General features: G+C 36.8%; 1 protein-coding gene across 3 annotated transcripts in view; it reads right to left on the bottom strand.

Annotated features, from left to right (window-relative positions):
* The window catches only part of SRP68 (signal recognition particle 68), a 60,278-nt gene that overhangs the window by 28,851 nt on the left and 17,709 nt on the right, over positions 1 to 13,718 (bottom strand). For all 3 annotated transcript variants that reach the window (XM_044001651.1, XM_044001652.1, XM_044001653.1), the window contains exons 4-8: positions 12,542 to 12,737; positions 11,834 to 11,916; positions 11,056 to 11,165; positions 10,569 to 10,651; positions 10,182 to 10,322 (exon numbers count right to left, since the gene is read on the bottom strand). In XM_044001651.1, coding sequence (XP_043857586.1) covers positions 10,182 to 10,322; positions 10,569 to 10,651; positions 11,056 to 11,165; positions 11,834 to 11,916; positions 12,542 to 12,737 — 613 coding nt within the window. The remainder of the gene's footprint in view (positions 1 to 10,181; positions 10,323 to 10,568; positions 10,652 to 11,055; positions 11,166 to 11,833; positions 11,917 to 12,541; positions 12,738 to 13,718) is intronic.

Here is a 13,718-nt window from a genome sequence, read left to right as displayed (position 1 = left end):
TTGTTTAACCAAATTGTGTTTGTTTTCCCCACCTGTAAAAACAATCATGTCTTGTTCTCCTCTCATTCCCTCTCGCCTAAAAATAATTTTGAAAATAAAAGAAATCAAATGTCATATATATTTAAAACTAATGCTTTATAGTAGTTGTTACAGACATTAGGTATAACACTAGGTGTTATACCTAATGTCTGTACAAAATTCCTATGATAATTATGGTAAACCTAAAGGACACTGCTAAGACAGGAGATATAAAATGCTGTGGGTTTTTCTGGGAAAATAAAATGTCTCATCTTTACCAGAGAACTTTCTATTTGTTAACAGGGATTTTTTAATACATACTTTTATTAATTTGTCTGCATCTTTCCTATTACAACCTCCTTAAAAGTAGGGCCTGTAGGGGTAGCTAGGTGGCGCAGTGGATAGAACACTGGCCCTGGAGTCAGGTCAGGAGTATCTGAGTTCAAGTCTGGCCTCAGACACTTAACACTTACTAGCTGTGTGACCCTGGGCAAGTCACTTAACCCCAACTGCCTCACTAAAAAAACCAAAACAAAACAAAATAAAAGTAGGGCCTGTGTCATAGCTATCTTTATTAAAAAAGTGCCTTGCATACATAGCAGGTACATAAAGAGAAAAGACCATATCTGGACTCTTCTCAGAACCCTAAAGACAGAGATTGTCTAGTTTCAAGCCCCACAACCTTGTTGCCTGAACCTCCCAGCAGGGGGCTGCCCAGCACATAAGGCTCTGAGGAGCCAAGGTCCTGGGACTTAGGCCCAAGCAGGGCCTGGAATGGGGTCTGCATTTTGTGGGAGTCAAACTAAGCTGAGAGTTCACTTTGAGGAGTCTGAGGTGATTCCCATGTGACCCTGATGTTCAAACCCCAATTTAAGTTTTGTTTCTTGAAAAGTTATAAGTATGTTTGTTTATGTATGTTAACACAGAACTGTTCTTGTGAGGAATGGACATTCTTGCCTAAAATAAGGTTAAGGCCTAGTGTTGCAATCTGATTGGTCGATTGATACAATCTGACTGGTCCTTACAGTTACCATATATGGGAGGTTGGTACTATATGCTGTGATTGGTTGTTTCTATAACGCTGTATGTAAATGGAAACTGTAATGTGATTGGTTGAGAGGGCCCCCTGGTGGGTATAAATCAAGGTGTCAGACCTCACTTCAATGCACTCTCTGGCACATTCAGAAGAGTGACCATGTTTGAAGATGAATAAAGACACCCTCACCCACACTCTGCTGCCTGCTTGGATTCTCTGAGCTGCAGGCTGCTAGCAACACTTGAGCTGGGCAACACTATTCAAGCTGTTAGCGGCATTTCTAACAGTAATAAATGTTTATTGAATCAAGCTTGCTGAATTATTTTTCCCTTGAAAAGACTGCTAATAACTAAAGACATTGAAATAAATTAAAATCATGATATAGACAAATTTACTTTTGTCTAAAAGAAGGCTTTATTTACTAAATCAGGATTGAAAAATTATTTTTGAAGAAATATAAAGTACTGGATTTTTTCTGATTTCTTGTTTTGATTTTTATTGAGATATTTGATTTAAAACTTGTAAAGATACCATGGAATAGAAATGAAGTTTCTAATTAGATTAAGTATGACTATAAAATAATGATGATGTTGATATATGTATTATGGAAACCAGTCTTGAGAATTTTCTTTGTATTTGTACAGAGAGAATAAAAGTGGTCCCTACAGCGCCACACATTATCTTTCACTCACTCTCTTTCAATCCATCAATCTAAATTTAAGAGCTTTGGAAGAGCTGGCTATAACACAGACACAAAGAAATCAGATCTTCTTTCAGCTAGAATAAACCTAAGGCTTAAGGGTTATAATACATTAGAGAAGTAGGTTTAATAAGTTTTTGTAAAGTCATACCTGGAATCAGATTATTGAAGCAATTATTTAAATTAACACAGTAACTTTTACAGATACTTTAACCTTTTTTTCCTCTGGTCTAATTCAGTATTAACAGAAATAATTTGGGAATTGGGGAAAGAAACAAACAGAATAGGAAAGCTAACATAAGAATAATCAGCAAAGAAATGATATGGATTGATTTTAGAACCCTTTCTCCATCCAGCTGTTCTGGCTGCAAACCTTCCTTGCTTGGTAATGAAGCAAAGAACAAAAAGCAAGTTAGAGAGCAAGTATATTTCGCTCAAGAATCAGAAACAAAATACTGTTTGCAGGTTCCCCTCATGTTCATCCACCTGTTTTTCTTTGCCATTATTGATTTTGAGGGATGTAAAGTTGCTATCTGTATGGGGCTAAAATTCTAGCTAGACTGTCTAAAAATCTAAGGAGTGGTTGCCATAAATCAGGAGCCTCAGCAAGAGTTTAGACTTTTAAGCATTTATTAAGGTGCATTAGGATCTACTGATCAGAGAGAAGGAGGCCAAGATTCCTTCATCTATCTATCTCAGGGAGCCAGTATCTCAGCTCTACTCAGAACAAGGTCTCAGGTGAAAGAGTGAGCACGCTCCTTTCTCCTCCCAGAAATTTCCTTTCCAACAGGAAACAGGGCTGTCCGCACACCCACAGCTCCAAGTCAATTGGCTGGTAGCTCTGATTGACAAGTCCCACAGGTGGTTCTATAGATGTAACTTCCAGATGCTAAAGTCACATGGTCTCTAAATGACCTGCTTTCTCCTCATGGCAAAGCTTCCCTATGGTATCTCTCCAGTAGGGGGTGCAATTCCAATTCTCACAGGGACCTTGAACTTGGCTCACATCTCTGAACCCATGATTCTTGCCTGCTACTTTACCAAAGTATCCTGAACTTTCCCCCTGCCTAAATCTACAAAAATCACTTGCTCTCCCTTAAATTAAAAGGCATGTTGGCCTTGTTCCTTTGCCTGGGTCCTTCCTGCTTAACTAGGCCTTGGTCTCTCCTAAATCATAAGTGTCACCGATCTCCATGCTGTTATGACGACAAATTTAACTGAATAACTTAATTTAAAATTATTCATTCTTGATGCAGACGCATTTTGCATTTAATCAATAAAGGAGCCCCCAATGTGGAAACTGTCTCCACTAATGCAGGTTGACAAGTCATTTCTAACTTGTAGTCTTAAAAAGTTTCCTGGGGCACTGAGAGGTCAAATCACTTGCTCATGGTCACACAGACAGGGTGTGTCAGAGAAAGAACCTTAGCCTTTGCATTGACAATCCTGTAGTCTATGTGTCTTATTATTTTCTTGGTTCAACCTACTTTTCACTTGGGGCAGCTGGGTGGCACAATGAATACAGTGTTGGACCTGCCATCAGGAGACTCATTTTAAAGTGTTCAAATCTGGCCACAGACACTTACTAGCTGCGTGACCCTGTTTGCGCCTCAGTTTCCTTGTCTTCAAATGAGGTGGAAAAGGTAATGGCAAATCACTCCAGTGTCTTTGCCAAGAAAACCCCAAATGGGGTCACAAAGAGTCAGACATGATTGAAACAACTGAACAACAACACTCTTCACTTTGAATCATTTCATAAGTCTTCCCATACCTCCCTGTATTATTCATATTAATCATTTCTTAGAGAGAAGTATGCATCATACCACAGTATGATATCATACCATAGTATGTATAGGACCTATTTTGGTATGTATAGGACCCTTTTATCTCTCTTTGACCTAAGAATTCTTTCTTTAAATCGATATGGTCTATAAGAATGTACTATTTTATAATAGGAAAAAAGGGCATAAATTGTCTTAATTAAAATCAAGTTTACACTAATTTTAAAAACACAATTTATGTTCACTACCACAGCCTGACTCTAGAAGAAAGTATTCCACCACAGCCAAGATAGGAAGAGTTACCTGCTCTTCTTTCACTTTTGTTCTTTGAGCAGGTGACAATGGAAAATATTATCACACATAGCAGATGTGGGTAATTTCAGGTCTACTTATAAAGAAGCACAATGAAAGTATGCTTTCTGATCACAAATGAAATAAGATTTCTCAATACAAAGAATTCTGTACAAGTAGGTGACTCTAGACATTGTCTCTCCTAGCCCATCACTGATCATTTAGTAGTAACTGGCAATGTAGGCAGTCCTGTTGAAGAAGTAGGATGTATCCCAGACTAGACCCACAGTTTAGTAAACCTACTCTAAACATTATCAGTTTTACCCAAACTTGGCTCAATAGAGGATAAATGATCTTGGGAGACTTAACTCTATCACTGGTAGCAATTATCCCCATATAATATTACCTTCAAATACAAAGTTCAACTTATGAAGAAATACAAACAGTATGGCAATGACAGGGAAATATTCTAGTTTGAATATACTCTCTCAATGAACAGAGAAAAGAGAGACTGATTTTTCCAAGAGAACTAAGGATAAATGGACACCAAAGGGGAAATACTTCCATTGCTCCTTTAGATAAAAGGAAGAAGAAACAGTGAGCCACTGCACCACCTACTGGGCACAGGACCAGTTTTAGGATCAGAGCTATGGGAAACCTTAGAGATGGCCTAGTACAACTCCCAGAAAGTAAAATGGCTTCTTCAAGGTCACAAAGGCCAACAGACTCTTCCTCACCTTTCCTATTTTTAGACTAAACATTACTGACCAATTACTTATTTCAATAAATACCAGGAATCTTAAAAGAAGATGAAATTTGCAAGATTATCAACCATTCCCAATATCAATGACACAAGGTTTCAGATAGTAATGATCAATCTTAGTCCTAGACCAAAAGAAATATAACATGTCCATCCTCTAAGTAGAGGTGGAGGCCTATGGGATCAGAATGCTGCAAAAACTATAGCCACAGTAATTTTGTTGGTTGTTTTTTTTTTTTAACTTCTTGTTATTGTTGTTGTTGCAAAGGAAAGATTCACAGAATAACAGAATGTGAGAATTGGAAGGTACCACATTGTCCATCTAGTCCAAACTATACTGAAAAGGATTCTCTACCATAATGTGCCAATCAAATGGTCATCTGCTTGGAATGAGAGGGACAACCCAATTCACTTTCCTGACAGTTCAAATTGTTAAGAAGTTTTTCCTGACATGGATTCAATGTGGGGGAAGGTGATATTGGGAAATAACTTTAGTATAATAAATAAAGCATCAATAAAACATTAAAAAAAAAAACCAACACAACAAAATCCGGCACTGCTGATTTTATTTAAGACTCTGGCTCTTGGAACCAAACCCAAGAAGTATTCTCTTTTATCTCATTTTTGAAAATCTGATTCACTCCCATGACAAAACTATAAGCTATTTATGCAAATCAAATAATCCCTCAATTTCTATCTCTAGTTCTGATCTCACTTTTGAGCATCAGACCCACTTCTCCCAACCACCTTTTTTTTTTTTTAAATTTTTTGTGGGGCAATGAGGGCTAAGTGACTTGACCAAGGTCACACAGCTAGTAAGCGTCAAGTAGTGTCTGAGGCTGGATTCGAACTCAGGTCCTCCTGAATCCAAGGCCAGTGCTTTATCCACTGCACCACCCAGCTGCCCCTCTCCCAACCACCTTTTGAACATTTCCATTGGAATGTTTTACTAGCACCTCAAATGCTACATGTTCAAGGAAAGTTTATTTATTATCTTTCCCACTCTTCTGGTTCCTTCTTCTAACTTCACTACTTTCTATCAGTGGTATTGCCACTGACCTAATTTCTGAAATCTTGGTGTTTTGGCCAACTCTTTCCTTCTCCTTTACCTCTCATTTTCAATTACTTACCAAACTCCTAATGCTTCTACTTCTACAGTATCTTTTCCATGTGTTCCCTGTTTCTAACATGGCCACTCTAATAATGACAATTAGAACTACCTGCTAGACTATTTCAATATGCTCCAACTCGTCTTTCCATTTTAATCAATCCTTTTCTTCTTTTTAAAATTCTGAATTTAAATAACAAGGGAAAAAAGAAACATTTGTTCTCATTTCCATCCACATAGAAGAAAACAAAAAGATATTGTATAAAACCATGAATCTCCATATCATACTAGTTTTCCCCCTTTAAGCCCCCCTTTCTACACTAGTATATTCCTTTTATCTTCCCTTCTCTTTCCCCATTTCAAATCTTAATAGAACCAATCCAGACCTGAGAACCTGTTTTTCTTTTGTGACTTCCTTGGAAGATACTAAGGTTCTGAAGGGACACAGTTATTTCTTCCCCATATCAAATGTTGGCTTTTTATCACCAAACAGCTCTTTCCAACTGATCAAATAAATGTACCTTTCCAGATTTCTCTGAACTCTTGTATTTGCATTTCAAAGTTCCTATTCACTTCTGATCTTTTTATCAGAAATGCCTGAAATTACTGTATTCCATTAAAGGTCCATTTTCCCCTGTAGGATTCTGCTCCATTTGGAGGGGGAAATTATTCTTGGTTGTAAGCCTCTGAATTTTCTTTTAGAGGCATGTATTTGAAGATCTTTTCTTATTTATAACAGAAGCTGCCAGGTTTTATGTGATCCTGACTGGTTTCTTGGTACTTGAACTGATTCTGGATATTTGCTGTATTTTTTCTTTGATGTGGGACCCTCTGGATTTTGGCACTGACATTCCCCAATATTTTCAGTTTGGCATTTCTTTCAGAAGGTTTATCTTCACTTTGCCCCCTGATTCTGACAGATTTAGTCAGTTTTGATTTATTATTATTTCTTTAAAGTGTCTAGGCTTTAAAAATAATTAGATTATCAGGCACTATGGTGTTTCTTAAATTATCTCTTTTTACCCAAGTCATTCCCCAATTGAGAAATAGTCAAAGGATATGAACAGGCAGTTTTCTGATGAAGAAACCAAAGCTATCTATTCCCTTATGAAAAAATGCTCTAAATCTCCAATGATTAGAGAGATGCAAATAAAAACAACTCTGAGGTACCACCTGACACCTATCAGATTGGCTAAAATGACAAAAAAAGAAGATAATAAATGTTGGAGAAGCTGTGGGAAAATTGGAACACTAATCCATTGTTGGTGGAGCTGTGAACTGATCCAACCATTCTGGAGAGCAATTTGGAATTATGCCCAAAGGGCAATAAAGCTGTGCATACCCTTTGACCCAGCAATACCACTTTTGGGTCTTTTTCCCAAAGAGATCATGGAAAGGGGAAAGGGACCCACATGTACAAAAATATTTATAGCTGCTCTTTACGTGGTGGCAAAGAATTGGAAGTTGAGGGGGTGCCCATCAATTGGGGAATGGCTGGACAAGTTGTGGTATATGAATACAATGGAATACTATTGTGCTGTAAGAAATGATGAGCAGGAGGAGTTCAGAGAAACCTGGAGGGTCTTGCGTGGCCTGATGATGAGTGAGATGAGCAGAACTAGAAGAACATTGTACACAGTAACATCAACACTGAGTGTTGATCTACTGTGATGGACTATATTCTTCTCACCAATGCAACGGCACAGAAGAGTTCCAGGGAACTCATGATGGAAGAGGATCTCCAAATCCAGGGGAAAAAGAAAAAAAAAGAACTGCGGAGTATAGATGCTAAATGAACCATACTATTTCTTTTGTTTTTGATGCTGTTGTTTTTTTTTCTATTTTGAGGTTTTCCATCATTGCTCTATTTTTTTTCTCTTATAACATGACTAATGCAGAAATAGGATTAATGTTATTATGTGTATATATATATATATATATATATATATATATATATATATATATATATATATATATATATATATATATATATATAAAACCTATATCAGATTACCTGCTGTCTAGGGGAGGGGGGAGGGAGAGAAATCTGAAATTGTAAAGCTTGTATAAACAAAGGTTGAGAACTATCTTTACATGTAACGGGAAAAAAAAAACTTTATTAATTAAAAAAATTAAATTAAATTAAATTTTAAAAAATTATCTCTTTTTTGGGGGGGGGTGCAATGAGGGTTAAGTGACTTGCCCAGGGTCCCACAGCTAGTAAGGATCAAGTGTTTGAGGCTGGACTTGAACTCAGGTCCTTCTGAATCCAGGGTTGGTGCTTTATCCACTGCGCCACCTAGCTGCCCCTAAATTATCTTTGACCTATTTTCCAGATCAACTGATTTTTATATAAAATAAAATATTTTCTTCTATTTTTCTAAATATTTTAATTTTGTCCTAATATTTATTGCTGTCTTTATGGAGTTACTTATTTCTTTTTTGTCTATTCTAGTTTTCAGAGTCTGTTACTTTGGGAAGGTTTACCAGAACTTCCTCTTCTAAGCTATTTATTCCCCTTCCAATTCTTTCTTCAATAGTTTTTATTTAATTCTTTAGTTTTTGCTTCATTTATTCAAGTATTTATATAGTCCTTGTGGAAAGGACATTTTTTCCTTTAAGCCTCAGGAGTACCTGAGTTCAACTCCGGCCTCAGACCCTTGACACTTACTAGCTGTGTGACCCTGGGCAAGTCACTTAACCCCAATTGCCTCACCAAAAAAAAAAAAAAGGAATCAACACAAATACTACTTATCCCTTGAAGCTTTCCCTGATCCCCTAAGTAACAACAGCTTTCTTCCTCAGGCCTCATGTGGCATTTTGCTGTGCAACTTTCTAATGCATTTACTATACACATTATTATATTTTAAAATTATTTATGTTACATGTTGCTTAATTCTTCGTTTATAATGGTAAGCTGCAGACAGAAGAGACCCGCGGTTATCTAAATTTTGTGCATCTTCCTCCCTACCCCTAGTATTTAACAAGTTTGACGAATTTAATTCAGGTATCCCTTATTCTATGATATAATGAATTCTGAGAAAATTAACCATGAAGTAAATTATTTATAACTAAAATCATGTTCTTGTTGATGTTACAGTAAGAGGGGGAAAAAAACCTCTCAATAAGCTGGGTTGAAAATGTTTGGTGAGACATCCAGAAAAAGAAACTGTGGAATCTGGCTGCAGACTGAGCCATACTGTTTCTGCTTTTTGTTTGCTTTTCTTTTTCCTTTTTTGAGGTTTTTCTGTTTTGTTATGATTCTTCTTTCACAGCAGGACTAATGCAGAAATATGTTTAATGTGATTGTACATATCAGATTGCTTGTTGTCTTGAGGAGGGGAGGGTGAAAATTTTGGAACTAGAAATCTTATAGAAACAAATGTTGAGAACTAACTCTGAATGTAACTGAAAAATAATAAAATGCTTTTATGGTTAAAAAAAAATGGTGAGAGGGGGCAGCTAGGTGGCACAGTGGATAGAGCACCAGCCCTGGAGTCAGGAGGACCTGAGTTCAAATCCAGCCTCAGACACTTAACACTTACTAGCTGTGTGACCCTGGACAAGTCACTTAACCCCAATTGCCTCGCCCCCCCCCCCCAAAAATGGTGAGAAAGGAATGAAGATATTTTGAGGATTTTAATACTGGGAATAATTTGCAATAATTTCTTAACCATCATTCATGCCATCTCAAATAAAAGAACCCCCCCCAATACCTAACAATGTTCTTACTCCATATTTATAACTCCTAGACAAAGGAGAATGAGGGTGCTATATTTGAACAGAACACAAGATATCTTGAAATTCAAGGCTTCAGGTGTGATAAAGTGTGTTCTACTTTTCCTTATCTTTGAGTCTGACTAATTTTACTGTAATAGATTTACCAAAAAAGTTTAATTTCTGTTGTTTGTGTTGTTGTTTAGTCATTTCAACTGTGTCCAACTCTTTGTGACCTCATTTGGGGGTTTTCTTGGCAGCGATACTGGAGTGGTTTACCATTTCCTTCTCCAGCTCATTTTACAGATGAGGAAACTGAGGCAAACAGGGTTACGTGACTTGCCCAAGGTCACACAAATAGGAGATATCTGAGGCTGGATCTGAACTCAAGTCTTCCTGACTCCAGGCACAGCAGTCTATCTACTGCTCCACCTCACTGCTCTACAAGGTTTACTCATTTAATAAGGAATGTATATGTGGATTCAACAAAGTTAAAAACTATCATATCATACATAAATCTTCTATCAACTGTTATCTTGTACATTCTGATTTCTATATGTTGTCTCCCTACTTCCTTCCCCTTATTAGAACATAAGCTCCTTGAAGGCAGGGTCTGTTTGCTTTTGCTTTGCACTGAATAGAGTGCCTGATACGTAGAAAATGCTTAATAAATGTTTATTGATTAAAACGACCTTCATACATACCCCTAACCTCCCCCACCCACTCACCCAAAAAGAAAACAGGAAAAAAAGTGGATCTTTCATCTTTACCTGATTAATGGCTGCTTCATTGTCGGCCAATCCCAGTAAGAAGATTCTCACTTTGTCAATCTTTACTGGAACAGTTCTCCCTCTCCACTCTACTTCACTCATAGTAGCTGCCTGCTTGGCTCGAGTCTGGGTGATCAATGACTAGGAAATACAAAAATGAAACAAAACAAAAAGCACTTTAGTTTTTGGCATACAGGATAATAAATGATATGTAAATGGAGTACACTGCTTTGTGTTGGGTACATACTTAAACATTCTAAAAAGGTTTGGAAACATTCATATATAGTACCTATTTATGATACACAAAGCAAGTTCCATTGTGGTACACACATGGCATTTAGTTTATGAAAACCTTAAATATTAAAAAAAAAATAGATAATGAATTACCTCCAATTTCTCAGCCAGAAGACCCTCAGTACCACCAGATCTCAGTCTCATCTGCATCAATTCACTAATAGCTGACTGGTCCCCTAAGAGAAAGAAAGAATTGAAGATCTTCAAAGTTCTACTTAATGGTTTCAATGACTCTCTAGATTCAGATAGGATTTTATATAAGCCCCACTAGATATTAAATACATTTAAATATTTCAAGCAATAAGACTGACCAACGATCTACAGGCTTATTCTTTTATAAAACATGAACTTGAATGAGATAATCAGTTACTCTGTAAAAAATGGTAGCAAGAAAGAAAATGAAATTTTCTTCTGTATCCACTAGCATAGTTGATTTCTACATTTATTGTTGGAATGACAATATACCAATGCTGAAGGGCAAGTTTAAGTAAATTCCAAAAGCCAATGGGACTTAACTACTAGCACGCTTGTTGATGAGCCTCAAGTTAAAATAGGTGACCAATTTTAATATTCTGCTTACCAATATTATAGGCACAATAGCGTATGTTGGGTGAAATCTCTTCCACTCGCTGATTATATAATATAGCCTGTTCCTCAGTAAAAGCACTGGCTAGCTTTTCATAGATGGTTCTGGGGAAAAGAAAAAGTCACATTTAAATGACTGTTATCAATCTTATGCTGAAAAAAAAAAATTCATAGGTAGGATACAGGCTGAAAACTAGAGAACCCTTTTAGAAAGCTATTAATTCAATGGCAGAAGTCTTTGCACTAACATAGCAAAATTGGTAGGCTATACTCAAAATGATCTGTGAGATCATCAAGATGGATATTCCCTCTAATAATGCTGCTTACAACCTATCCATTCCTGCACCTCCCTACAACCTGTGAACATGTCTTCCCATAAGTTCACTACATAGAGTTCATCTAATGTGCTAGAGGCCTTCCTTCACAACCTTCTCCTGATATCAAAAGTAAAGAACATTACTGTCCACAAGCTGTCCCTTGCGCTAGCCACATGACCACAGGTTGTCTCTTGCTCTTGCCAATATGGCCATCCTATCTTTTTTGAAAATATATTTCTCTGATGGCATCCTTTACTCCATTTCTTATTTATAAAGTGCTATATAGACTGCTCACTCCCACAATGAATGTACTTTAAAAAAATCATAGCTCCAAAGAAAAGGAACGACTCCAATAGCTGTAGAACCAAACACAGAATGAGATATGAAATCATGTATTCAATTTAATTATAACCAACTAAAACAAACAAACAAAAATTTTAAGGAAGGAAGACTCACTTGCATTTGTTAAAAGCCTCCATTGCTGCCTTCCACTCCTGATGTTCAAAGCGCAGCATTCCTGTTAGGTAAGCCATGTAAGCCTAAAAGTTTGCAGGGAATGAAGTTTAACTTCAGCAAAATGCTTCACAAAATCAGTGTCAGAAGTGAATGTCTATCTCTTTATTTATTAGTACTAACATTGACATTAATTACTCAAAAACAAAAATCGAGTCCAAAAAGGTTATGAAACCTATAACATTTTTCCTAAGTACATGTCAGTTATTTTCCAATTCAGCAAAACTGTTGTCTTAATGGGAATTTTTTTTTTAATTTACCATAAAACTAAGGTAAACTAAGGTCACAAACATTAATTTGTAGTCATCCGAAGGTACCCATGAAATAGAAATGTTTATCCTCTCTCTCAAAAAAAAAAAAAAAAGGACCTTCATATCTGGTTATTTCTTATTTATCTGTCAGAATGCTAAAAGAAAAAAGCTTCCTATAACCAGATAAAAGAAGGTAGTAACTCTGAAAAGTCAGTTACTTAAGTGATCATCAAAAATCCAAGAAACTCCAATTACACCTTCTAACAAAGTCAGAACAAGTAGTTCCTCCCAAATGTCAGTTTATACCATGTGAAACTCTATTGGTAAAAAACAAAACAACCCAAACCAATAGTTATCCTCTCCTCTACTCAGTAAAGCAAAACTGGATGCTGACACTAACCTGAGCCTCTAATTTAGTCTTGGCATCCACCCTATTACTCTCACATAAGCGTTCCAGTTCCTCGGCATGCTTCACAGCTTTTCGAAGTCGAGATAACAAATGAAACCGTTTCCGAGGTTCAGTATTTGCTTCTTGTTTAAGCTGCATGGCATAACTCCAGGCTCTTTCAGCATCCATCAAAATCAAAAGCAAGTATCTAGACAGAAGAGATAAGATGATCGAGAAGTTAAGAAAAAAAGGGCAATCAGACAGAAAATAAGGCAGGAACATCAGATTTAAATCCATTTTCCCCCAAGTCCCCTGCTCAGATCTTTATACTTCCTCCTCAGGAAATTCATCTACCCTTATAGTTTTAAACAAGTACCTTTGAGCCACTGACTACCAAATTTCACTAGTCCTGACTTCACATGCTCCAGCTAGATCTCTTCATCTACCTTATTAAAAATTTTCCTTGGGACAATGTCACCCTCTAAAACTCAACATAACCCAAAAGCAAATTTTCTTTACCCTCAAACTAGCTTCCTCCCAACCTTTCTCCATTGGTAACAGCACAATCCAGTCAAAAATGTATCACCTTGGCCATGGAAGCTCTCAAAAGGGACTTTGAAGAAAAAATAGGCGAGACAGAAGAAAGACATAGAGGGAAGAAAGAATGGAAAGAGAAATGAGAGCAATGAAGGAAAGTCATGAGAAAAAACTCAACAGTTTGAAAAGCCAAATGGAAAAGGAGATTAAAAAACTGTCTGATGAAAATAATTGCCTAAGAATTAGGATTGAACAAAAGGAAGCTAGTGACCTTATGAGAAACCAAGATACAGTAAAGCAAATCCAATTGAATGAAAAAATAGAGAGCAATGTGAAATATCTCCTTGGAAAAACAGCTGACCTGGAAAATAAAGCCAGGAGAGATCATTTGAAAATCATTGGACTACCTGAAAACCATGACCAAAACAAGAGCTTAGACACCATCCTCCAAGAGATTGTGAGGGAAAATTGCCCTGATATTCTAGAAGCAGAAGCTAAAATAGAAATTGAAAGAATCCACCTATCACCTCCTGAAAGAGATCCCAAAAGGAAAACCTCCAGGAATATTATAGCCAAATTACAGAACTCCCAGGTCAAGGAGAAAATATTGCAAGCAGCTAGAAAAAAGGAATTCAAATACTGTGGAACTCCA

Source organism: Dromiciops gliroides, chromosome 4 (assembly GCF_019393635.1).
Source record: "Dromiciops gliroides isolate mDroGli1 chromosome 4, mDroGli1.pri, whole genome shotgun sequence".
Lineage (NCBI taxonomy): Eukaryota > Metazoa > Chordata > Mammalia > Microbiotheria > Microbiotheriidae > Dromiciops > Dromiciops gliroides.
The sequence above is the reverse complement of the archived record's forward strand: the minus strand, read 5'-3'. Positions and strand labels throughout refer to the sequence as shown.